General features: G+C 40.4%; 1 protein-coding gene, 1 long non-coding RNA gene and 1 pseudogene across 33 annotated transcripts in view; 2 read left to right on the top strand and 1 right to left on the bottom strand.

Annotated features, from left to right (window-relative positions):
• Positions 1–1247: 1247 nt before the first annotated feature.
• Positions 1248–13325, bottom strand: LOC144578065 (uncharacterized). The gene is made up of 2 exons (XR_013523139.1): positions 13214–13325; positions 1248–1468 (listed from the first exon to the last, which is right to left on the bottom strand). It is a non-coding gene; the product is annotated as an uncharacterized LOC144578065 (long non-coding RNA).
• The window catches only part of ZBTB44 (zinc finger and BTB domain containing 44), an 84722-nt gene continuing 69945 nt past the window's right edge, over positions 12926–27702 (top strand). For 11 of the 32 annotated variants that reach the window (XM_002754592.6, XM_035265105.3, XM_035265100.3 and 8 more), the window contains exon 1: positions 12926–13447. Coding sequence is in view for 3 of the 32 variants with exons in the window: in XM_035265103.3 (XP_035120994.1) it covers positions 13972–13978 (7 nt within the window). In the remaining 29 variants the exon portion in view is untranslated. Of the gene's footprint in view, positions 13448–13909; positions 13979–25987; positions 26106–27517; positions 27600–27702 lie in introns of those variants that run through there. The other 21 variants (XM_035265103.3, XM_035265102.3, XM_035265101.3 and 18 more) reach the window with 7 other exon arrangements.
• Positions 22108–22219, top strand: LOC118145847 (small nucleolar RNA U3; annotated as a pseudogene).

Raw genomic sequence — 27702 nt, 5'->3', positions numbered from 1 at the left:
GCCTGGCAACAGAGTAAGACTCTGTCTCAAGAAAACAAAACAAAACAAAAAAACAGTGGAAGAAGGAGGCAGAAGAAGATGGTTGAGAGAAACGTGATGATGGGGAAAGGGTCAGAGAGTTGTTGACTTTCAAGATGGAATAAGGCAGAGACCATGAGCAAAGATGTACAAGTGGCCTCTAGAAATAAGAAAAGGCAAAAAGGGCTTCTCCCTGTGATTTCCAGAAATGGACATAGTCCTGCCTATACCTTGGTTTTAACCCAGGAAGACTTCTATCCAACTTCTGACTTCTAGACTGTGAGATATAAATGTGTGTTGTTTTAAGCCACCGCATTTGTAGTTTCTGTTTGTTTGTTTAGTTTTGTTTTGTTTTTAACAGAGTCTCACTCTGTTGCCCAGGCTGGAATGCAGTGGCATGATCTCAGCTCACTGCAACCTCTGCCTCTCAGGTTCAGGCAATTCTCCTACCTCAGCCTCCCAAGTAGCTGGGATTACAGGGACCTGCCACCATGCTCAGCTAATTTTTTTGTATTTTTAGTAGAGACAAGGTTTCGCCATGTTGGCCAGTCTGGTCTCGAACTCCTGACCTCAGGTGATCCACCCACCTTGGCCTTCCAAAGAACTGGGATTACAGGCATGAGCCACTGTGCCCGGCCTGTAGTAGTTTTTTATGATGGGCATCAACTGAGAGAGAGTGGGAAAGGAAGTATTGGAGGACTGACAGAAGATGACAGAAAACAGTTGTCTAAGTGCAAAAGAATGAATGAGTCAGAAAAATGTAATATAACTGCCAAATAGAATTAAAAATACATAACAAAATTGAGAACACCTTCTCCCCCATCTAGATGGCTACTATGAGAGTTCCACTTTTTATTAGAAAATATTAATCACCCCACTGTTATGCAATGTTTTTGTGACCCAGTGAAGACCATTTGTTATAAGTTTGGTGAATGATTAGATCATAATCTTAACCACAAATGATTTCTGCGTTGGGTCATTAGCAAACACTGTCCCCAAAAATGAATGCAATGGGCTGTTTCAGTCTTAAAAACTGAAATAAAATAAAATAAAACAAAACTCAAGCCTTGCAAAATCACCTGTGATTATTGCTCAACCTGTAAGACCCAGCTCAAAAATTCATCAACGTAGAATATACTGCTAAAATAGAATAGAGTCCCCTTCAGAGGAATCCTCCCCAAACTCTTTCTCAGTGTTTTAGTCAGGGCTCTCCAGAGAAGCAGAACCAATAAGAGATTAGATATATATTTATTTAATAGGAGATATACTGTGGACATTGTTTCAAGTGATTACGGAGGCCAAGAAGTCCCACGATGTGCAGTCCTCTGCAAGCTGGATCCAGGACAGCAGATGGTGTAATTCAGTCAGAAGTCAGAAGGCCTGTGAGCCAGGGGAGCTGATAGAAATCCTGGTCTGGGTCCCAAGGCCTGAGAATCAGGAGCACAACTGTCTGAGGGTAAAAGAAGATGGATGATGTCCCAGTTCAAGCAGAAGGAACAAATTCACCCTTCCTTCACCTTTTTGTTCTATCCAGGTCCTCAATGGATTGAATGACACCCACCCATGTTGGTAAGGGTGACCTCTACTCAATCTACTGATTCAAATGCTAATCTCTTCCAGGACCATCCTCACCAACACACCCAGAAATAATGTGTTACCAGCTATTTGATGTGTTACCTTAGCCCAGTCAGATTGACACATATTAACCATCACACTCAGGGATGGCCATGTACATACAAACAAGGAAGAGTCTCCTAGCAGAATCCTGAGGCAGCCATATTGAACTTAATCCACTCTTAAGGAAGTAAGTTAACAAACAGATGCACATGAAGTTTGCTGGCCCTATGATTTACTTTATTGTCCTCCTCCAGCAAGACATGCTATAAGATCTGGGCAAGTGACATTTTTAGGTTGCTCTTTTTTCTTTTCTAAAGGTTTTTTTTTTAATCGTGCATATTCTGGTTGTCTTTTATCATTTATTCCTTTTTGTACCCTAGAAGTAGACCATACACACATTTAATTCATATGAACTAAAGTGGGCTTAAGAGAGGGAAGTATAAGCATCATTTGACTAAGCAAATTCATGTCCAGAGTAAGCAGAAGATAGAAGACACAAATGTGTCATTCTCTCAATTGGTCTGTTTCCAGGTGCCTCTCATAGTGTGGGCATCTAGCAGTCTGACTCCAAGTCCAGAGGTCCTAAATGCAAGCCAATGACTTCCTCTGGGGCTCAATAGAAGGATGAGCCATCTGTTCCAATGCTGCAAGGAAAATCCTCTAGGTTGGACTTACTGAGACAGAATGTCAGCCTCCAATGTGACTCATAAATGCAATATATTGTGCCTTTTGGGCAATTTAAGAGATCTTCCATGGTAGTCTTGACTATACATAATCTTTATTTGTAACATACACATTTTAAACTTTTAGAGAATTTTCAATTTTACTAATACAGCAGAAAACAAAAATAAAAAGGCTACATGAAACCAAGTATGGAAGCAAATGGTATGTGAGACATGTTGGAACATACATGTTCTAAAGTAGATAGAAAGGGAAGGAAGGACCAAGCCAATGCAAATATTTATGATTCACTAAATATACTTGAGATACATTAAGCCCTTGATATTTTTGAAGCCTTACATCAGCCACTCACAGTCAATACCATTCTGACCCCACTTGTCCTTTGCCTCAAAAATGCAAATGAAATTGAGACCTACTCATCAGGCTGATTGATGAGATAGAGCTACTGCCATGCACATGTGTCCCTGTGTCTTTCCAATAGGCAAGTCCCTGTGTAGGCTGGTTCCATACACCTTGGATCCCCTTGCTCAAACATCACCTCTGATCCTCATAACCACACCGTCAGAAAGAAAAGCTGGCACAGCAAGGGGAAAGACAGGAATATGAACATTGCATAATCCAGATTCAGGTAGTATGGTCCTTCTACCCTGCTTGTACCTTATCCAAAAGGGGTTGATCTACCTCACTCTTTCCTCTCACTTCTCGTTGAATATTTTAAATTACTTAATTAATTGTGTGATTCTAGATTCTTAGTTTGGCCTGTAGGTCTTCCCTGAGATAACTTTGTCTAAGGGTCTAGGAAGTTACCATTGCCACAAGGTAATTTCTCACACAACAGGAGCTGACCTTGGAACCTTTGCAAAAGATATGACTGCATTGAGAGCTGTTACATTTGCCATTTAGCCCATAGATTGCAAAATTTTGTACAACCACATCCAGACCTGATCAACTAAAATTCTGAAAATGAAAGATAAATGAAAGATGACAGTAGCTGTCATGTCTTTTACTTGTTTTTCATTAAGTAGGCAAGGTGTCTGTTCAGTGTGGGAAAACTGCACTATGTCAGACAAGAAAATATATGAAATTAGACTATGGAAAGAAATAAGCATGTGCTCTACTAAGAGACTGTTTATCTGGTATACCTCCTTCTCCTGGAAACTGCCATATAGCATCCATATACCTTGTATGAAAGCCACATTTTCTTATAATATTCCCATTGCTTTGATTTTAGTTGATTGGTTTAGGGATGAATACTCAAACTAAGCTAAGCCAATAAGTCTCTTCCCTGGGATTTATAAATTTAGAACCCCCAAAATTGAGGTTAGTTCCTCTTTAATATGTAGATTTGCATGTTGTATTCCTCTTTAATATGTAGATTTGCATGTTGTATTCCTAGAGATACTGTACACTGCAGATTCTACATTTTTCAAATTGAAGATGTGTGGCAACTTCACATCAAACAAGTCTATTGGAGCCATTTTCCTGACAGCATGCACTTACTTTATGCCTCTATCACATTTTGATAATTCTCATAATATTTCAAACTTTTTCATTAATTATTATAACTGCTACAGTGATCTGTGATCAGTGAACTTTGATCATTATTGTAATCATTTAGGGGCACCACAAACTGCATCTATATAAGATGGTAAACTTAATAAAATGTGTGTCTTCCTACTGATCCACTGACCAGTCGTTTCCAGTCTCTCTGCCTCTCCTCAGACCTCCCTTTTCCCTGAGACACAACAATATTGGAATTAGGCCAATTAATAACCCTATAATGGCCTCCAAGTGATCAAGAGAAAGGAAGAGTCACACTCTCTCACCTTAAATCAAATCTAGAAATGATTAAGCTTAGTGAGGAAGACATATCAAAAGCTGAGATAAGCTGAAAGCTATGCTTCTTGTGACAAAACAGCCTTTGATTGGAAGGAGATACATTTAGGACTTTCATAGCTAGATAGAAGAAGGCAGTGGCTGGCTTCAAAAGACAGGCTGACTCTCTTGTTAGGGACTAAGGTAACTTAGTCCCACTTTAAGTGGAAGCCAGTGTTCATTGACCATTCTGAATATCCTAGAGCCCTTAACAATTATGCTCAATCTATTCTGCCTGTATTCTATAAATGAAACATCACAGCCTGAAGGAAATCACATTTGTTTACAGAATAGTTTACTGAATATTTTAAGCCCACTGTTGAGACCTACTGCTCAGAAAAGAAGATTCCTTTCAAAGTATTACTCTCTAACAGTGTAACTGGTCACCCAAGAGCATGATGAAGATGTACAAGATTAATGTTGTTTCCATGCCTGCTAACACACCTATTCTGCAGCCCATGGATCACAGAGTTATTTCTATTTTCAGGTCTTATTATTTAAGAAACACATTTCAAAAGGCTTTAGATACCCTGTATAGTGATTCCTCTGATGGATCTGGGCAAAGTGAAAACCTTCTGGAAAGGATTCACCATTCTAGATGTCATTAAGAACATCTATGATTTGTGGGAGGAGGTCAAAATATCAACATTAACAGGACTTTGGAAGAAGTTGATTCCACCTCTCATGACTTTGAAGGGTTAAAGTCTCCAATAGAAGAAGTAATTATAGATGTGCTAGAAACAGCAAGAGAACTAGAATTTGAAGTGGAGCCTGAAGATATGACTGAATTGTTACAATCTCATAATGAAACTTGAAAAATAAGGATTGCTTCTGATGAATGGGCAAAGGAATTACTGTTTTTTGAGACAGGGTCTTGCTCTGTCACCCAGACTGCAGTGCAGTAGCACATTCATAGCACACCATAACTTCAAACTCCTCGGCTCAAACAATCTTCCTACCTCAGCCTCCCAACTAGGTAGGACTACAAATGTATGCCACCATGTCTGGCTAATTTAAAAACATTTCTTTTTTGTAGACATGGGGTCTCACTATGTTGCATAGGCTGCTCTTGAACTCCTGGTCTTGAGTAATTCCCTTACCTTGGCTTCCCTAAATACTGGGATTATAGGCATATGCCACACCCAGCCAAAAATAGTTTCTTGAGATGGAATCTACTCAAGATAAATATAAAGGTGAAGATGCTGGGAACTTTGTTAAAATGACAACAAAGAACTTAGAATATTACATAAACTTAGTTGATAAAGCAGCAGCGGGGTTTGAGAGGACTGACTCCAATTTTGAAAGACATTCAACTTTGGGTAAAATGCTATTAAACAGTATTACATGCTATAGAGAAATCTTTTGTGAAATAAAGAGTCAGTGGATGCATCAAACTTCATTGCTGTCTCATTGTTTTAAGAAATTGCTATAGCTACCTAACCTCCAACAACCACCATTTGCTCAGTCAGCAGCAATCAACACTGAGGCAAGACCCTCCAACAGCAAAAAGACTATAACTTGCTGAAGGCTCAGATGATCATTAGCACTTTTTAGCAATACAGTATTTTTAATTTTAAATTTTTTAGATATAATGATCTTGTATACTTAATAGACTATAGCAGGGGTATCCAATCTTCTGGCTTCTCTAAGCCACATTGGAAAAAGAAGAATCGTCTTGGGCCACACATAAAACACACTAACACTAGCAATAACTGATGTGCTAAAAGATAATAATAATAATAATTGCAAAAGAAATCTCATAATGTTTTAGGAAAGTTTACAAATTTGTGTTCGGCACACTCAAAACTGTCCTAGGTTGCATGTAGCCTGCAGGCCATGGGTTGGACAATCTTGAACCATAGTATAGTGTAAACATAACTTTTATATGTACTGAGAAACTATAAAATATGTGTGACCCACTTCATTGTGATGGTCTGGAACTGAACCCACAATATCTGTGAGGTACACCTATATTGGGATTTCAACCTGATACCTTAGGTTCTGGAGCCAGATTACTTAGATTTGAATATCAGAAGAACTCAGTAAATCTTAGCTATCTTTACTCTTTACAAGTTGAGATGAAGTATTTTCTTTTTCTTCTTCTTTTTTTTTTTTTTTTTTTTTTTTGAGATGGAGTCTTGCTCTGTCACCCAGGCTGGAGTGCAGTGGCGTGATCTCGACTCACTGCAACCTCCACCTCCTAGGTTCAAGCAATTCCCCTGTCACAGCCTCCCTAGTAGCTGGAACTGCAAGCGCCTGCCACCACACCGGCTAATTTTTGTATTTTTAGTAGAGACGAGTTTCACCTTGTTGGTCAGTCTGGGAGGCTGACCTCAGGTGATCTACCCGCCTCAGCCTCCCAAAGTGCAGGGATTACAGGCGTGAGCCACCACATCCAGCCAAGAGAAAATATTTTCTTTTTCCCAAATATGACTTCAATTCAACATTTATTTTTTGAGCATATACAATATTCCAATCATTAAGTTAATCTTAGAAGAAAAATAGTAGATACGATTGCTGCCTTCATGGAACTTATGCTTATCACAAACAAGCATAACTATGAACTGCAGACAGTCCCCAACTTTAGATTTTTTGACTTTACAACAGTGTAAAGTGATAAATATACCAAAGAAACTGTACTTCACATTATCTATACAACCATTCTATTTTCCACTTTCACAATAAATTACATGAGATAGCCAACACTTTACTGTAAAACAGACTTTGTGTTGGATGATCTTGCCCAACTGTAGGCAAATGTAAATGTTCTGAGCACATTTAAGGTAAGCCAGGTAGGATGTTTGAAGGGTCAGATGTATTAAATGCATTTTTGGTGGGGTGCAGTGGCTCACACCTTTAGTCCCAGCACTTCACTTTGGGAGGCCAAGGCGGGTGGATCACTTGAGGTTAGAAGTTTGAAGGCAGCCTGGGCAGTGTGGTAAAACCCCATCTCTACTAAAAATACAAAAATTAGGTGGGCATGGTGGTACATGCCTGTAATCCCAGCCACTGGGAGGCCGAGGCAGGAGAATCACGTGAACCCAGGAGGTGGAGTGAGCTAAGATGGTGCCACTGCGTGCCAGCCTGAGCAACAGAGTGAGACTCCATATCAAATAAATAAATGCATTTTTGACTTATGATATTTTCAACTTATTATGGGTTTATTGCAATATAACCCCATCATAAGTTGAGGAGCATCTGTATAAGAAGTGCCATGTAGGTCAAACACAGGGTGGTATAAGAGGATATAATCAGAAGACCAACCTAGTCTTCCTTAACAAAGCAATAATTGAAAGGTAAGTAAGAGTTAGGGGAAGTTGGAGAAAGATTTCCAGGTGAGGGGATATGTACAAAGGCCCTGAAATGTGAAAAACTCTGGCGACTTAGGAAATGAAAATAGGTCAGCATGGATGGGATATAGTGAGAGAGGAGGAAAGTAGCCTGAAAGGATACTATAGAGATAGGGACCAAATCATGCAGGACCTTGCAAAAGGAGTAGGATCCCAAAGATTTAAGGTCTTAGGGGTTAGGTTAAGGACTTTGGATCAGGATCGTAGTGGCTGAAAGGAGAGAAGTAAGAACTATTAAGGTATGCAATTACTTGGTAAAAGAGAAAGAATCAACCATTTATCCTGCTTTCCTATATAAACAATATCACTAGGTAATCAAATAATCAAAAAGGAGCGATTTTCTTTTGTAGAAACGTTGTACAACGGCTAATAAATGAAGAATGATGGAACTAAATCACTATTTAAAAACTCCTAATGAATGAATTGATCTAGATATTTCTCATCAATGGCTGCCAACAACACAAAAATAAAGACAAGCATACATTCTATATTTCTCAGTGGAAAAGTACACTGCCACCTATGAAGTAATACTGCCAATAATTAAACTTGAATCTGATAAAACATTTAGATCCTACTGTCAAATTACACTAAATGCAGATAAGGGAACATAAATACTCCACAGGGATGCAGCTGACAAAATCAATTGTGGCAAACACTATAGGGCAAACAACCTAGTCCCTTTTTACAAATGCTGGGGGAAAAAGAGAGGAAAAACAATGCAGCCAAACATGGCACAGCTGCTCACTGAAACTGCAAAAAAGAAAAAAATGGCAGAACTGTATAGACAGAAAGTAGCTAAGTTAGTGGTTTGTAGGGCCAGAGTTGGGAGAAAATGGGAGTGACTGCTAACAGGTTATGTGTTTCTTTCTGGGTCATGAGAACGTTATAAAATTGATTATGGTGATGGTTGCCCAACTCTGTGAATATGCGAAAAGCCAATTAATTACATACCTTAAATGGGTGAATTGTATGGCATGTGAATTATATCTCAAGAAAGCAGATGTGTGTGTGTGTGTGTGTGTGTGTGTGTATCTATATGGAAAAGAAGAGATCTGCAGATGGAAAGGAAATCAGCTAAGGAATGGAGTACAGTATTTCTACACAGAAGGAATAATACATGTAGTGGAGAAAGAGCATGGCATTTTAGAAGATGTTAAAAAAAAAAAACACCTCTGCAACTGGCATATTTCCTGAAAGAGCTTAGTTAAGAGATGAAGCTCAAGACACTGAAAGGGCCCAGATTGCGTAGTGGTGTGAAAGCCATGCTAAGGGTTTGGGACTTTATCTTGAGAACAATAAGAAACCATTGTTGGGTGACTTGACTGCTATGCATTACAACTCTGGCGACCATTTAGACACAGAGGAAAGGGAGATTGCATTCAGGAAACCACCTAAGTGGCATTATAACTCTTCAGGCACAAGCTAGTATCATCTTATTTTAGGACAGTGGCAGTGGAGATGGACAGATTCAATAGGACTTGTTGATGGATTGGAATTGAGATGCAATAGTAAAGTAGCAAAGTCAACCTGCTCCACTGGATGAATGGTAAAATGTGAACACTGGAAGAGGTACAAATTTTAGGGTAAGGGAGTGCGATTACTTTTTTACATGTCTAGTTGGATGATCTAATAAGGAAGTAAGGTTGGGTAGAAAGTATTCATGCCGGGTGGGGTGCGGTGGCTCAAGCCTGTAATCCCAGCACTTTGGGAGGCCGAGGCAGGTGGATCACGAGGTCAATAGATTGAGACCATCCTGGTCAACATGGTGAAACCCCGTCACTACTAAAAATACAAAAAATTAGCTGGGCATGGTGGCGCGTACCTGTAATCCCACCTATTCAGGAGGCTGAGGCAGGAGAATTGCCTGAACCCAGGAGGCGGAGGTTGCGGTGAGCTGAGATCACGCCATTGCACTCCAGCCTGGGTAACAGAGCGAAACTCCGTCTCAAAAAAAAAAAAAAAAAAAGAAAAAAGAAAACCTTCATGCCTTAATGCTAATGCTTTCGGACTAAATAAGTTTTCACTTAGTTCTAATGGTCTTCCACAAGGAAGTACCATCTTTTGCCAGAATTTAGTTCCCTAAACAGCTCGTGGCTGAAATATAACTCCTGGAATTTGCCTGGAATTTGAATTCCTCAGAATCATCCAAACCAGGTTAATAATTAAAGGTTCCTCATACTGTCTACATTTGTTTGTTTCACCTGTGTACAGGATTCTGATTTCATAAAATCCTCCCAGCAGTATTATTTAACCTAGTGTCAAAGAAAGGTGTATATATTCCAGCAACCCATAAGCAAGTCTCTACCAGCTCAAGAAGGAAAAAGGTGGGAGGCTGCAGAAGCCACAGAAACTGACCCTGCCCAGAGCCAAAACAGACAAGAGGGCTCCTGCAAAGTTAATCTTCCTTGTATTTTTTCTCACACCCTCTCCAAGCATCTGGCACTAAGCCCTTAAGGGCCTCACAGTCATTTGTTATTTAATAAAGTCTTCAGACCTGAGGTGGGGTGGAGTGGAAGGATGATAAAATATTTCAATGTTAAATGAGAAATAGAAAAGCAGGTAATAGAAACTCAGGCATGGTGGTTTACGCCTGTAATCGGGAGACTCTCTTGAGCCCAAGTTCACATAGCAAGACCCAGCTCTACAAAAAAATTTTAAAATTAGCCAGACATGGTGGCACACTTGTAGTCCCAGATATTTGGAAGGCTAAGGCCAGAGGATGCTTGTGCCCAGGAGTTTGTGGCTATATGCAGTTATGACTGCACCACTGCACTCTTGGACAAAACAATAAGAGCCTGTCTCCAAAAAAAATTTTTTTTAAGTGGGAAAAGCAGAGGAGACAAGAGAATAATCTAAGGGAAAAAATTTTTAAATTATAAAAGCCATGTATGACAAACCCACAGCTAATATCACACTGAACAGGAAAACATTGAAAACCTTTCCACTAAGATCTAGAACAAGACAAAGATACCCACTTTCACCACTACTATTCAACATAGTTCTGGAAGTCCTCACCACAGCAATTAGGCAAGAGAAAGAAATAAAGGGCAACTAAATTGGAAAGGAAGAGGTCAAATTATTCTTGTTTGCAGATGACATGATCTCATATTTAGAAAAACCTAAAGAATCCATCTCTCAGAACTTCGATGAACAAATTCAGTTAAGTTGCAGGATACAAAAATCAGTTGACTTTCTAGAAGCTAACAGCCATCCATCTGAAAAAGAAATCAAGAAAACAATCTCATTTATAATAGCTACAAAAAAGCAAAATAAAATACCTAGGAATACATTTAAGCAAAGAAGTGAAAAATCTCTACACGGAAAAATATAAACATTGATGAAAGAAATTTAAGAGAACCAAAAAAAAAAAAAAAAAAGGAAAGATATGCTCATGGATTGAAAGAATTAATATGGTTAAAATATCCATACTACCCAAAGCCACCTACAGGTATAGTACAATCCCTACCAAAATATCAGTGACATTCATCACAGAATTAGTAAAAACAATCCTAAAATTTGTATAGAACCACGAAAGACCCTGAAAAGCTAGGGCAATTCTGAGGAAAAATAACCAAGCTAGAGGCATTCCTCTACCTGATTTCAAGTTGTACTACAAAGGAAAGAAAATTTTTGTGTCATTGTGGTAGTTGGGGAGCTGCCACCACAGTCCATGGAGAAACACTGACTAAAGACTTGCCTAATGGTGTTTTATTGAGACTATCCTGTTAAAGGCACTCGGAGAGGTAGATAGGATTTATTTGACTACTTCATTCCATCCTGATTGTTTCCCAGTTGCTTTCCACCTACATACACTCTCAAATACCCCTCACCAGGGCTCTAGCTCCTGCCCTTTACTGAGTCTCGCTCTGTGGCCACCAGTCCTCTCCCCGGTAAGTATTCCGCCTTCTTTCCCTTCCCCTCTTCAAATCTTAGTGCAAAAGTTTCTAGGCCTAATTTGCATCTGTCTGATTTTTCTCATCTCTGAAATGGGAATAATAAAAACGATAGTGGGAACAATAATAAAAACCTGTGATAAAACCTGTGAATTACAGTTGCTGTGAGGATTAAACAACATACTTGCAAACTTGTTGGAAACTGCAAAGGACTATAAAAACAGAAGTTGTTTTTATGCCTTTTTTCCTCAAGATGTCAAGTGTCAGAATTAGGGTGCTTAGGTGCTTGGCTGTTTGTCTCTCAGAGTGAATTGTTGTGAGACGTTGCTAAGTGTTTCAGAAGAAAAATCCACACTACTTCGGGGGACGACCACCCCCCTTGCACAAAATCCTCTGGAAAGAAGTCTTTCGGTTTGCAAGCTGGAGGCGTGGGGAAACGCAGAGTGCCCAAGAAGCACCTGCCCTCACCCCGCCCGCCCCCAGGCACCGGGGGCGCTGCCGCCTGCAGTCCCCGGCGCCCCTATGACCTCCGGGGGCGGTGTGGAGCGCGCTCGCCCGCCTGGTCGGGGAAGCCAAGACTTATGGCTAGGTTTATTTTGCAGTTGACCAAGGGTTGCAAAACACACCGGGCATACCGGTTACTTTGGGGTGGCCCGCACACTCCCTCCGGGAACGCCAGGAAAGTGATGGTGAAGTAAACACGACAGATTCACGGTTGTGGAAGAAGTACGGTATATTTTTGGAGCAGCTCTAGGTGTCCCTGTGTTGGAGGAACGAGAGGGACCTGGGAGTCCATTTCTCCGCGCATCTCAGAGCCGCACGCCCTGCCAGGGTCACCTAGGCAAGTGCTAAACGGCAAAAAGCAAGCACTGCGAGGAGGCCCGAGGAGCCGCACACCCCAGAGGGGTCGCTGTCCGCCCAGGACCGGGGCACCGGCTCATCGGTCTGCTGGGCGGCCCTTGGCAGGCCTGTTTCCATGGGTGAACAATAGGCAATTACCAACTGACCTCCCTCGCCGAAGAGGGGCTGAAGTGTTTCGATTTCGCCCTGGCTACAGAAACTACCCAAGAAAATAGGAGTTATGTTTTTAGTTCGAAGAAAAAAAAAACTGTTAGAAGTGTGACTCCTGCGGAGAAATGCTTCCCAGGTGTGAGAGCGGTGATGGATGGGAAGACGGCTTAGAGGAAGGACAAATGCGACAGGGCTTATGGGGGTATACGAAAATCTGCACCTGTGCGCACATAGGCAAAAATACTGTGTCAAGACCCACGGCCTTTCTGGGTCACACGGGCTCTACCGTCAGAGGAGACGGAGTCACCCACAGTGCAAGTCCCGACGGCCAGGAGGGCCCATTTTCTGCGCTTGCGCAATCATCACGTTTCCTTCCCCGCCCCGAGTCCCGCCCCCGAGCTCGCTTTGCCCCGCCCCACCCCTCCTTCCCCAGCCAGTCCGCCCGCGCAGAGCATTGTGGGACACAAACAAAGTGCCCCCAAACAGGCTGGAGTGAGCGGAGCGGCAACAGCGGCGGCGCCGGCCCGCACGCGCGCGGCGGCGGCTCCCTCCCAACCTCCCCCTCCCCTCCCCTCAGTCCCCTTCCCCTTCCCCACCCCGCCCCGCCGGGAACACGCGAGCCGTCGCCGCGCTCCCCAAACAACCGCCTGCCCTCGGCCAACCGTCCCCAACGGCCGCCCGCGCGCGGCTCCCAGGCGCCCTCGCTCCTCCCCTCAGGCCCCTCCGAGCGCCAGGGGTGCTATCCTCCCAGCCGCCTCGCACTCCTACTTCGCAGGCACGCCGGTGGGCTGTGCCGCCATGCCTCAGCTACAGGCTGCTCACGGGCCTAGGCGCGGTGGCCCGAGATAGGGGCCCCTGAGCCTCCCGGGGGAGGAGAGAGGCAGCGAGCCGCGCGCTCCGCCCCCTCCCCCCGGGCCGTCGCCGCCGCCGCCTCGCCGCCCCAGCCTGGCGGGAGAAGGAGGAGGAGCAGCAGGCCTCCGGGCCCGGCGCCGCCGCCCGCAGGTAACGGGGAGGAGAGGGCGGGCTCCGGCCGCGAGGGGGGCGGCCGCTGCACGCCGCCCGGGGCTGACACCGCGTGGGCCCCACCTGGCGCCGGAGGGAGCGGAGAGCCGGGTCTGTCACCCTCGTCCGCGCCGGGAGACACCCCGCGGGATCCCCTCGGTGGCATTTAATCCTTCAGGGAGGAGACCGGCCTTGGGCCCCGCGGTCCGGGAGCAGTTACCCCGACCTTCCAGGGAGCTGCCCGTCCTTTTCACGCCCAACAGCCTAACCCGGAGCGGCCGGAGGTGTTGCCACCTCTCACCTGGTCGAACCCGGGAGGCTGAGACCTGGGTTTTTTTCCTCCTTTCCCTTTCTGCTTTTTCTGTGGTACAGGAAAGAGAAAGATGGCACTTATTTAAAAATATGTGTGTGTATATATGTGTGTGTGTATACACAAACACCTCTTTTTCTTTCCTTCCTGAGGATCACTCTGCGTCTAGTCGTTTTATTGCTGGCCTAATCAGAAAAAGGGGTTACCTCGAGAAATGACAGGTACGTTAGAACTGATTAAAGGAAATTGCGTCCATGTGAGTTCTATGACTCCAAGCAGAATTTAGAATAAATTTAGAATAAAACCCGTAATTGTGTGCTTTTTTTGGAACTTACAGAAATGAAGACAAAAACTTAATTTCATTTTTAGCATGTAAGTAGATGATCTCTTGAAGTCAGGAAGAAATTCTCTATAACTTCCACTTATTTTCTTAATGTTTTGTTTGGAGATAGGCTAATACCGGAAGCAGGCTGCACAATTTTAATTTCCTTTTCTCTAGGTGTTGAGTTGGAATTCTTAGGTTTAAAAAACACTATATAAATCTTCATTTCCCCCATTACTTCACTTGGACTGCTAGTGGACTAATAATAATTTTATCTAATGTAGTTCCCCTTATAGAGTGTGAATATAATGAACATTGTCCTGTAGTTTTGTATTTTAGGATTAGTAGTAATATATTGATTATGAAAACCAGGTTTATTTTCTGCAGTACTGCTTGGCATTTTTGCATTTGTAATCATTTAATTCTCAGAACCTAATGATGCAAGTATTATTACTTGAATTTTACAGAAGTGACAAACATAGTGATCCTAAGAATTATAACTTGCCTTAGGGCACACTATCTTAAGATAGTTTAGATTTCAACCCAAATATAATTCTGGTATAGGTATACTTTTTTATACTTTCTTCTGTACTTCTCAATGGAAGTACAATTTTATTAACTTTGTTACGAAAAATTTCAGTCTTATAGAGGTTGATTCTATGCAACTGTGATTGGTTATTCATGCAATGAATAAAAATGCTAATCAATGCAATGAATATCCGATTCAGTGATTAGCATTTTTACCATATTGTTTCCCTTCTTTCTCTGTATGTGTGTAATTATTTGAAACCATAATCCTCCAATGTTTCAGCATGTATTTCCTAAGAATAGGGACATTCTCCTGCTAACCCCAGTATCATTATTAATACCTGTCAAAATCAACAACTTTTTATTCAGAATTCCTCAATTGTTCCAAAGTGTCTTTGAGGGTTCCTCCCCCAGCTGTAGTCAGTCAATATTCATGTATTGATTGCATTTGGTAATTAAGTCTTTAGTTTCTTTTGTAAAAAGAATAGTATCCATCCCCCCTCCTTTTTGCTGGGAAAGTTAAATAGGATGAATGTTCCCTCCTTCCTTTTTTCTGACACCTAATTGACCAACCAGTTGCCTTGTAGAATATACCCACATTCTGGATTTGTGCCCTCCTAATGTCATTTTATTTATTCCTCTTTCTCCCTAAATTTCCTATTAATTGGAAGTTAGGTGTAAAGGAAGGCTTAATTAGCTTAAAGTAAAACTTTCCTTGGCAAGAATATTTAATAGGTGATGCTGTGTACCTCCTATTGCATAATATAGGAGGCCCATAATGTCAGATTTCCACACTATTAATGATGCTAAATGTAATCATTTGATTAAAGTCGTGACTACTGACCTCTTGTAAAGGTGTGGTTTGTTAGTTTGTGATTAATATGTAATCTTGGGGTAATACCTGGACACTAAGCAAATACCCAGTTTCTGACAATCTTTTGCGTAGTGATTTTTGGCACCCATGATGACTGTTGCTTAAATCAGTTATTTTATTGGAGGTTCTAAGAAAGAGATTTCCTTCATTAAGTGCAGGTAAACTATTGTTCTTCCCCAAAATGCAGATTAAATGTTAAATTTCTTCTCTTTTCTTTTCAATATTCATAGTAAAGAGCTGGAGAAATAGTCACTCCCCAATGATGGCAAATAAGATGTTTTTTTCAGGGAGGGGTGAGTAATACCTCTATGGACTCTCATGGGTTTTAATTTATTCCTTGTTTTATTTATAACCAGTTACAGTCGTTTTCCTTTTTAATGGCCAAATTGTCCCAGATTTGGTCAGTAGGTATCATTTCAAGCTGACTCCTGTGTGTTTTGACACCCCTGTTCCCAGTTAATCTTGGAGTGCTTTCTAACACAAAATACTCCAGGTTTATCTTACGCTTTTTTCCCTCACCTCTGGAAAGGACTCTTTATCCAAGGATTCTTGGTGAGAAATTGTATATAGAAACCAAGTTCTGGATGTTTGGCATATTCATTACTGCTGCAGTATCATTGCTTCTAGGTACTTTGAGAGGAGAAAACTAAGAAAAAGTTTTTTGCTTGTTTAATCATGAGTTCAGAGTGATATTCCAAGTCCTATTTAGCAAGCAGACTTTTTCTTCCTTGACTCTGTATTTGTCTCTTGTCTTAAATGAAAATCTTGATATTTAATGCAATTAATAAACTGGCTAAGCTCATGCCTGTAATCTCAGGACTTTGAAAGGCTGAGGTGGAAGGATTGCTTGAGCCCAGGAGTTCAGTGCCAGTCTGGGCAACATGATGAGACCCCATCTGTACAAAAAATAAAAAAAATTAGCCAGGCATGTTGGTGTGTGCCTGTGTTCTAAGCTGCTCAGGAGGCTGAAGCAGATGGATCGCTTGAGCCCCGGTTGAGGCTGCAATGAGCCATGTTCAAGCCACTGCCCTCCTCCAGCCTGGAAGACAGAGTGAGACCCTGTCTCAAAGAAAAAAATTAATAAACATATTTGCGTTCTCCCACTGTATACATAAAATTATTTTAAAATTACAGTGCTGGTATTACTAATATCAATAAGCTTAATAAAGTTTAAGCTGTTTGCATTTATTTTCATATTTAGAATATATTGCATGAAGAATGTATAATGAGTACTGTGTTCAGAAGTCACTTAAAATACCTTTCTCTGTTATGCTACCAATTTGATATGGTTCATAGGTTTCAGTTTTTCATTAGGATTTTATTTTATTTTTGAACGTGTAAAGCATATATGTAGTGTAGAAGTCAAATAATGTTTTAAAAGTATACTTGGAGAAACCTCATCCAAATTAGTTTTTTAAGATGAGGTATTCTTTACTTTTACCATACTCTTTTAATATCCTATTACATCTCATACTAAGTTCAGGAGAATTAGCAGTAGACAAAGTATGTTATGTGAAGCCACATAGTACTTTTAAATTTTAAAATTAGATTCTGCTTTCTCTGGCAAAGAGAAAGAAAAGAACTAAGACTAATTTTTTAAAAGTTAGCAAAGAAGTGGATTTCATGCTTGCTTTTTTTTTTAAAGTGGCAGGGGGGCTCACTGTGTTGCCCAGGCTGGAGCGCATTGACTTTTCACAGATGCAGTCCTACTACTGATCAGCATGGAAGTTTTGACCTGCTGTTTCCAAACTGGGCCAGTTCACCCCTCATTAGGCAACCTAATGGTCCCTCACTCCTGGGAGATCACCATATTCATGCTGAATTTAGTGTGGACACCCGATGGGCATAGTGTACTATAGCCCACAACCTCTGGGCTCAAGTGATCTTCCTGCCTCAGCCTTCTGAGTAGCTGAGACTACAGGCATGCACCACTGTACCTGGTCTTTTTCTTTTTTTAAATAGAGATGAGTTCTCACTATGTTGTCCAGGCTGGTCTCTCAAACTCCTGAACTCAGGTGATTGTGCTGCCTTGGCCTCCCAAAGTGCTGATGAGTATAGGCATAAGCCACTGCACCCAGCCCAGATGCCATATTTTTAAATAAAAATTCCGTAAAAGTAGAACTGCAGCTTTCACTTAAATGATGTCTTTAAAGAGGCATGTAGTTGGTAGAGGTTTTATGATTCTACCTACTTTTTCTATTTTTTTTTTTTTTTTTTAAGATGTAGTCTCCCTCTGTTGCCCAGGCTGGAGTGCAGTGGCTCGATCTTGGCTCACTGCAACCTGCCACTTGGGTTCAAGTGATTCTCCTACCTCAGCCTCCCTAGTAGCTGGGATTACAGGTGTGCACCACTATGCCCAGCTAATTTTTGTATTTTTTAGTGGAGGTAGGGTTTCATTATGCTGTCCAGGCTGGTCTCAAACTCCTGACCTCAAGTGATTCACCTACCTCAGCTTCCCAAAGTGTAATCCCGACCTCCTGAAGTGCTGGGATTACAGATGTGAGCCACTATGCCCAGCCAACTCCATCTACAGCAAAACTGGCATAAATATGCTACGTACAGATATAAAGGCATTTGGATGTGTGATTAGTGAAGATAACACATTTTGTTTGAGTTGGACCAAATTTGATAGAAATTTATAATTATGTGGTCTCAAATGAAGTTTTAAGAGGCAGCAGCAGTATTCATCTAAAGGAAGCAGAGCACAATTAGGCAGTTTATCAGCCTCCTGTCAACCAAGTACTGAAAAGTGGAACCATGCCCTTAGTGTGTTTTTTTGTGTTCATCCTCACTGTCATAGGTCACAACTAGCTGGGGCTGGTGTTGCAGGCAGTAAAGGAATTTACCAAGGCAATTGTAGGTAAAGAAAAGCAGATTTATTAGAGAAAGTATGGAAGTAGGTTGGTTGCAAGGGTGCAGTGGGCAGATCAGCAAGAGAGAAGCTGACTGCCAGGAGACAAAGGCTGGGGATTTTATAGGATGATACTTGTGCTGTGTGCTGCAGAGGGCTATGTGCAGTACTGATAAGGCCAAGGCTGCAGTGAGCTAACTTGCATTTTTCTGTCAGCCAAGAGTCTGGTGATAAGTTGAGTGCAGGAAGATTGTGAGTTATTTGTGCAGGAGGGCTGTGTTTCTTGGACCATGAAGAAAGGCAGACTTACACCTTATCTGCTCTTTCTTCTTGCTGTACCCTGCTCCCACCAGCCTGACTCCTTTTCCCTTACTCTAGGACTCCACAATCACTGCTTTCGATAATAGAGTGAACATCTGCTTCCATCAGGGAGTGGAGTGAAAAGATGGAGAATGGGTGCACTTAGACCCGTTCATCCTCATTCTGTCTTTAATCTCAGTAAAATCACTACCCAAGGTTGTTAGAGCACATATGGTAATGAAAAAATACTACAAACAGTTGCATGGGTGTGTATAGCCATGTAGCAGCTAGAACCTGTTGTGTAGGCTGAATGAACTAATACAGTGATGATAATAATTGCTAACATTTGTTATGTCCTTTCTGTATTGCCAGCTGTACTAAACATTTTATCTTATTTAAATCTTATTTAAATCTCACATTAACGCTTTGACATTGCTACTAGTATCTTATTTTGCAGTAAGGAAAACTGATACCTAGAAGCATTAAATGACTTGCCTAGACCAGGTTTCAAACTCAAGGCTGTTTAGAGTTAGCACTTAGTTGCTTTGCTACCACAACTAAATGTAACAAGTCATAAAAATGTAATATATTTTCAGTCACCATGAATAAGGAACTACATGTATGATGCTGTAACAACCTCAAACATTACAAAGGGGATATGTTCTGAGAAGTGCGTTGTTAGGCGACCGTGTCATTGTGAACATTGTAAAGTGTAGACAAAACTTGATGGTATGGCCTACTGTACATCTAGGTTATATGGTATGGCCTATTGCTCCTAGGCCAGATATCTGTACAGTATGCTACTGTACTGAATGCTGTAGGCTTTTGTAACACAGTGGAAAGTATATGTGTATCTAAGCATATCTAAACAGAAAAGGTGCAGTAAAAATGTGATATATTGGGCTGAACATGGTGGCTCATGCCTTGGGAAGCCGAGATAGATGGATCACCTAAGGTTGAGAGCTCAAGACCAGCCTGACCAATATAGTGAAAACCCGTCTCTATTTAAAATATGAAAATTAGCCAGGCATGGTGGTGTGCGCCTGTAGTCTCAGCTACTTGGGAGGCTGAGACAGGAAAATTGCTTGAACCCAGGAGGCAGAGGTTGCAGTGAGCCGAGATCGTGCCACTGCACTCCAGCCTGGGCAACAGAGCAAGACTGTGTCTCAAAAAAAAAATAATAATAATATGGTATTATGAGACTGTCGTGGTATTTGTGGTCTATCATTGAGGGTCATATGCCACCCACGATTGTATATCATTTTCCTCTCTATTAGGTGTGGGAGTTTCTGACCCCTTGCTTCAGAAACTACATTTAGATACCACTTTAAAACGCATTTTAAAAGTAGAATATCAAGAATCAAGATGTATTTATGGACAGATAGGTATGTGATGAAACAATCATAGTAGAATGGTAATGGTAGAATCTAGTTATGGCTTTTCAGGTTTTTAACTATAAAATTCTTTTTTATTTATTTGGGTTTTTTGGTTTGTTTTTTTTTTTTTTTTTTGCTTGTTCACCGATTTTTTAAAAAATTTTTCATAGTTTGGGGGGAACAGGTGGTTTTGGTCATATGGATAAGCTCTTTAATGGTGATTTCTGAGATTTTGGTGCATCCGTCACCTGAGCAGTGTACACTGTACCCAATGTGTAGTCTTTTTTCCCTTACTCCCTTTCATACGTACCCTCAAGTCTCCAAAGTCTTTCGTATGCTTTTGCATCCTCATAGCTTAGCGCCCACTTATAAGTGCAAACATACAATATTTGGTTTTCTATTCCTGAGTTCAGTTGGAATAATGGCCTACAACTCCATCTAAGTTGCTGTAAAGGTTGTTATTTCATTCCGTTTCCATGGTGTAAATACACCACATTTTCTTCATCTGCTCACTGATTGATGGCATTTCGATTTTTTCCATATTTTTACAATTCCGAATTGTGCTGCTATAAACGTGTGTGCATTTTTTCATGTAATAACTTCTTTGCTTTCAGGTAGATACCCAGTAGTGGAATTGCTGGATCAAATGGTAGTTCTACTTTTAGTTTTTAAAGGAATCTCCATACTGTTTTTCATAGTGGTTGTACTAGTTTACATTTCCACCATCATTATAAAGTGTTCCCTTTTCACCACATTGATGCCAATATTTTTTTTTTTTAATTATGACCATTCTTACAGGAATAAGGTAATATCTCATTGTGGTTTTAATTTGCATTTCCCTGATAATTAGTGATGTTGAACATTTTTTCATTGTGTTTGTTGGCTGTTTTTATATCATTTGAGAATTGTCTATTTGTGTTTTTTATCTACTTTTTGATGATGGGATTGGTTTTTGTTTTTTTATTTTTGGTTGATTTGTTTGGATTCCTTATAGATTCTGGATATTAGTCCTTGTTGGATGCATAGTTTAGAAAAATTTTCTCCCACTCTGGGTTGACTGTTTACTCTGCTGATTATTTCTTTTGCTGTATAAAAGCTTTTTAGTTTAGGTCTTATTTATTTATTTTTGTTGCATTTGCTTTTGGGTTCTTGTTCATAAATTCTTTGCCTAAGCTAATGTCTAGAAAAGTTTTTCTGATGTTATTTTCAATAATTTTTATGGTTTCAGGCCTTAGATTTAAGTCTTTGATCCATCTTCGGTTGATTTTTGTATAAGATGAGAGATGAGGGTCCAGTTTCATTCTTCTACATGTGGCTTACCAGTTATCCCAGCACCATCTGTTGACTAGGGTGTCCTTTCAAAGACCAGTTGGCTCCAAGTATTTGGCTTTATTTTTGGGTTCTCTATTCTGTTTCATCTGTCTACATGCCGGTTTTTATACCAGTATCATGCTGTGTTGGTAGCTATAGCCTTATAGTGTAGTTTGAAGTCAGATAATGTGATTCCTCCATATTCGTTCTTTTTGCTTAGTCTTGCTTTGGCTCTGTGGGCTCTTTTTTGGTTCCACATGAATCTTAGAATTGTTTTTTCTAGTTCTGTGAAGAATGATGATGGTATTTTGATGTGAGTTGTATTGAATCTGTAGATTACTTTTGACAGTAAGGTCATTGTCACCATATTGAGTCTACCCATCCATGAGCATGGGATGTATTTTCATTTGTTTATGTCATTTATGATTTGTTTCAAGAGTGTTTTGTAGGCTTCCTTATAGAGATCTTTCACCTACTTAGGTATATTCCTATTTTAATTTTGTTTGTTTGTTTGTTTTTGCAGCTGTTTTAAAGGGATTGCATTCTTGATTTGATTCTCAGCTAGGTCATCATTGGTGTATAGCAGTGCTACTGATTTGTGTACATTGATAATTTATTTATCAGATCTAGGAGCTTTCCAAAAGAATCTTTGGGTTTTCTAGGTATACAATCATGTCATCAGCAAACAGCAACAGCTTGACTTCCTCCTTTCCAGTTTGGTATAAAATTCTTGAAATCTTGCTGTATCTAAAAATTTTTTATATGTTACTGAATAAAAATATATTCTTAAGATTGTACTTTCAGGGATCATTTCTATAGTTCATTACCAGAGATGTTTCTCTGAATGTGTGGAGCACTGGAAAAATCAGTATTTTTTTAAAAGAAGAAAAAAATATATGTATTTTTATTATAAAGCAGTATTGGCAGCTGTATAAAAACCAGTACATTCTGTATCCTCAGTCCTTGGTACCTCAGAATAATTGTTTAAAATTTATTTCCCATTAAGCTAAATGTTACATTAGTTTTCCTTTATTCTTTATATTAGAAATAATACTTTACCCCATTTTTTTTTCTTTTGAGACGGAGTTTCGCTCTTGTTACCCAGGCTGGAGTGCAATGGCGCGATCTCGGCTCACTGCAACCTCCGCCTCCTGGGTGCAGGCAATTCTCCTGCCTTAGCCTCCTGAGTAGCTGGGATTACAGGCACGCGCCACCATGCCCAGCTAATTTTTTTGTATTTTTAGTAGAGACGGGGTTTCACTACATTGACCAGGATGGTCTTGATCTCTTGACCTCGTGATCCACCCGCCTCGGCCTCCCAAAGTGCTGGGATTACAGGCTTGAGCCACCGCGCCCGGCCCTACTTTACCCCATTTTAAGCAATAAGCTAGAAATATTCCAACCCATAGGATTTAAAATAGTGATTGTATGTGTGCCTTTAAAAAGTAAAAGGATACATTACATTTGTATTATACTTCTGGTTGAAGGCCACATTGAGTGTTAAATTAATTTTTTCACTAAAATTATTAGTGCCAAAGTTGATATTGGCTGGCACATTTTTACATAACTTACCCCGGAGTAAACCACTGACTTGTATTACCATGTTATTTCACATTGATAACTCTGTCTTGCAAGAGTGAAATGGGTGGGTAAAGCTTATTAATACTTCATTCTTAGAGAATAACATCTTTCTTTCCTGTCTCCACATTGAATATTCTTCCCTTTTAATACTTTTTTTATATAGCTTTAAAAAAAATTCTCAAAACTTTAAATTACAAATCTTTGATACCTGGCCTTTTTACAATTTTGATATTGTTGCCTCAGGATATTGCTGTCGTTTTACAGGTATTAAATGGTGTTTGTTTTGAGATGGAGTTTCACTCTTGTTGCCCAGGCTGGAGTGCAATGGCACAATCTCGGCTTACCACAACCTCTGCCTCCCAGGTTCAAGTGATTCTCCTGCCTCAGCCTCCCGAGTAGCTGGGATTACAGGCATGCACCACCACGCCTGGGTAATTTTGCATTTTTAGTAAAGACAGGGTTTCTTCTTGTTCGTCAGGCTGGTGTTGAACTCCCGACCTCAGGTGATCCACCCACCTCAGCCTCCCAAAGTTCGGGGATTACAGGTGTGAGCCACGGTGCCCAGCCCATTATTTTCTTAAAAATTTTACTTCTTCACCTCTTCTCTCAGGAGTCTACCTCTTCTTACTACTTGAAAGAGGAGTAAAGCCAAAGCCAGACAAGAACTCTCGCTACTTCTCAACACCTCACCAATAAACTTAATTATAGCTGCACTCTTTGTTTTCTCTCCCCAGTCCTTGGGCCTCCTCCTTTTTAAGGCTAATCCTTTCACTCATCCTCTGAATCCCATTTCCTTCTACCTATCTAGGGACCTATTGCCATCTGTTATCCCCTGTTTCCTGTATCTTTAACCTTTCCCTCTTTTCTGTGACATTTCCAACAATCAAAACATTCTCTTTATATTTTACTTTAATAAAAAAAAATCTGAGAGAAAAACAAGGGAAAAAAACATTTTCTAGCTTGTCCATTCTGTAAAAAATCAGTATCTTTTCTTGACCCCTTATTTCTGTCTAGCTAACCCCCCCTTGCTGTATTTTTAGAACCAAACTATGATGAATTATCTGTACTCCCAGTTTTCACTTCTTCATTTCTGTATATTCTTTCTTTGTCTATGGCAATCTTGCTTCTAACTCTTCTACTTTTCTTTCCCTTATGTACTATTATAAGGTCATCAGTGACTCCTTTGTGGCTAAATCAAATAGACTGGTTTTTATTTTATTTAACCAGTCAGCAGCATTTGACACTGTCAATCACCACTCCTTGAAATACCTTCTACCCTTGGTTTCTGAAATAACTCCTACCATGCTGCTTATTCTGTATATCTCTTTCACAGGTTTCCCTTCTGCTGTCCCACCTTCACTTTTTTCCCTTCTTTTTTTTCTTAATTGGTCTAGCTAAAGGTTTGTCGGTTTTGCTTATTTTTTCAGAGAACTAAGTTTTGGCTTTAGTTTTTTCTATGGCTTGTCTGTTTTCTTTGATTTATGTCTGTCTTGTACCTATTATTTTGTGTTTGCTTTGCTCTTTTTCTAGTTTAGGTAGACACATAGGCCATTGATTTTTTTTTTTTTTAAATTGTGATGAAATACACATAACATAAAATTTACCATCATGACCATTTTTAGGTATACAGTTCAGTGGCATCAAGTCTCATTCACATTGTTAACCATCACCACTACCCATCTTTGAGAACTCTTCATCTTTCAAAAGTGTACTCATTAAACACTAACTCCCCATTCCTCTCTCCCTACATCCCTGGCAACCACTCTTCTACTTCTCTGTCTCTAAATTTAAGTGTTCTCTAAATACATCATGTAATTGAAATCATATGATATTTGTTCCTTAATGATTGGTTTATTTCACTTGCATAATGCCTTCAAGGTTCATTCGTGTTGTGGCATATATCTGAATTTCCTTCCTTTTTAAGGCTGAATAATATCCCACTGTGTATTTGTGCCACATTTTATTAATTCATTCATCTGTTGTGGACATTTGGGTTGCTTCTACCTTTTGGCTATTGTGAATAATGCTACTTTGAACATGAATGTACAAATACTGGCGTGTCCTTGCTTTCACAGTTCTTTTGGGTGTATACCCAGAAGTGGAATTGGTGGATCATATGGTAATTTCTTTTTTTTATTTTTCGAGGAACCACTATACTGTTTTCTCCAGTGGCTCTACCATTTTACATTCTCCCCACCTTATGCTGTGCATAAGGGTTTCAGTTTTTCCACATCTTTACCAAGACTTGTTACTTTGTTTTTTGTTTTTTGTTGTGGTTTTTTTTTTTTTTTTTTTTTTTTTTTACTATTATAGACATTCGAATGGGTATTAGGTGGTAGGTCATTGACACTTAGAGCCCATCATTTCTGACGTATCCTTTAAAGCTACAGATTTTCTTCTAAGTGCTGCTTTAGCTGCATCCCACAAATTTTGATAATGTCATATTTTCAATATCAGTTAAAAATATATTCCAGTTTTCTTTGTTGATTACTTTTTTGACTAGCCCATGAATTATTATTTAGAAGTGTGTTGTGGCTGGGCACGGTGGCTCACGCCTGTAATCATCACTTTGAGAGGCCGAGGCGGGCAGATCACCTGAGGTCAGGCGTTCAGCCTGGCCAACATGGTGAAACGTGTCTCTACTAAAATACAAAAATTAGCTGGGCGTGGTTGCAGGTGCTTGTAATCCTAGCTACACGGGAGACTGAGACAGGAGAATTGCTTGAACCCAGGAGGCAGAGGTTGCAGTGAGTTCTTATCGTGCCATTGCACTCCAGCCTGGGGGACAGGAACACGACTTCGTCTCAAAAGAAAAAAAAAAAAAAGTACGTTAATTTCCAGATACTTAGGGTTTTCTTGACATTTTATTAATTTCTTAATTATAATTATTTTTTCGGTGAGAGAACATACTTTGTGCATTCATTCCTTTAAAATTTATTAAGATTTTCTTATAGCCCCACATATGATCTTTCTTGGTGAACTGAACATACCACTTTGCACTTGAAAAGAATGTGTCTTCTGCACTACAAATGTCAATTTAATGGTTAAGCTGATTGCCTTTTATGTCTTTTTTCTTTTTTGAAACAGGGTCTCACTCTGTCGCCCAGGCTGGAGTGCAGTGGCTTGATCTCGGCTCGCTGTAACCTACACCTCTCAGGCTCAAGAGATCGTCTCGCTTTAGCCTCCCAAGTAGCTGGCACTACAGGTGCATATCACATGTCTGGCTAATTTTTGTATTTTCTGTAGAGTTGAATTTCACCATGTTTCCCAAGCTGCAGATATTTTACATCTTTACTCATGGTTTTTGGTGTTTTTGTGTTTTGTGTGTGTTGGGGGGTCGGGGAGGCCTCACACCTGTAATCCCAGCATTTTGGGAGGCTGAGGCAGGCAGATAACCTGAGGTCCGGAGTTCAAGACCAGCCTGGCCAACATGGTGAAACTCCATCTCTACTAAAAATACAAAAAGTAGCCGGGCATGGTGGTGTGCACCTGTAGTCCCAGCTACTTGGGAGGCTAAGGCAGGAGAATTGCTTGAACCCAGGAGGTGGAGATTGCAGTGAGCCAAGATCATACCACTGCACTCCCACCTGGGCAACAGAGTGAGACTCAATCTAAAAAAAACACACACACAAAACCCACAAAGAAAACAACTTCCAACTTTTGGCCCCGCGCAGTGGCTCCCACCTGTGATCTCAGCACTTTGGGAGGCCAAGGTGGGTGGATCCATTGAGCCCAGGAGTTTGAGACTAGCATGGGCAACATAATGAAACCCTGTTTCTACAAAAATTAGCTGGGTGTAGTGGTGCATGCCTGTAGTCCCAGCTCTTCAGGAGGCCAAGGTGGGAGGATTCCTTGAGCCTGGGAGGTCGAGGCTGTGTGTGCAGTGATTGTGCCTCTGAACTCCAACCTAGGCAACCCTGTCTCAAAAAAAAAAAATCTTCAATTATTATTGTGTAATTATCTTTTCCTTTAATTTTGTCAGTGTTTTATTTTGAGGTATATACATTTTTTTATTATTCACCTCTGTCTTTGATAATACTTTGTCTTGAATATTTTATCTGGTATTAAAATAAGCCAATTCCAGCTTCTTATACTTAACTGTTTGCATGATATATGTTCTTTTATGTCTGTCTGTCTCTTTTTATCTAAAGTGGGTTTCTTATAAAAAGCATATATTTGAGCATGCTTTTATCTCTTCTGACAATCTGCCTGTTAGTTGAAACATTTAGTTTATTAAAATATAATATAGTTAAATTTTACATTACTTTGAAAAGCAACATATATTAATTTGCTAGAGTGCCATAACAAAGTATGACAAAGCAGGTGGCTGTTAATAGACACTTTTTGTCTCATAGTTCTGGAGGCCAGAAGTTCAATATCAGGTGTAGGTGGGGTTGGTTCCTTCTGAAGACCATGAGGGAAGGATGTGTTGTTCCACATCTCTCTTTTTGCTTCTGGCAGTGCCTTGGCTTGTGGCAGCACAACTCCAGTCTTCATGGGGCATCCTCCCTATGTGCATGTCCCCTTTATGTGATGATACCTTAATGATCTCACTTGAACTTGATTACCTCTATAAAGACTCCATTTCCAAATTAGGTCCCATTCTGAGGCACTGGGGGTTAGGACCTCAACGTATCTTTTCAGGGAACCCAATTCAACCCATACCAAGACATACATAAAGTCAACTGCTTGTGCAGAGGTAAGTTGGAGAAAGCCACTGCACTTGTGTACATATTTTTTTTTAAAGGTACAAAAAGAAATAATTAAAACAGTACCATACATTTGTGTGTATGAGGGAGGAA

The sequence above is a fragment of the Callithrix jacchus genome, chromosome 10 (assembly GCF_049354715.1).
Source record: "Callithrix jacchus isolate 240 chromosome 10, calJac240_pri, whole genome shotgun sequence".
In the NCBI taxonomy this organism is placed as follows: Eukaryota; Metazoa; Chordata; class Mammalia; order Primates; family Cebidae; genus Callithrix; species Callithrix jacchus.
This window is presented reverse-complemented; position numbering and strand designations above follow the sequence as displayed.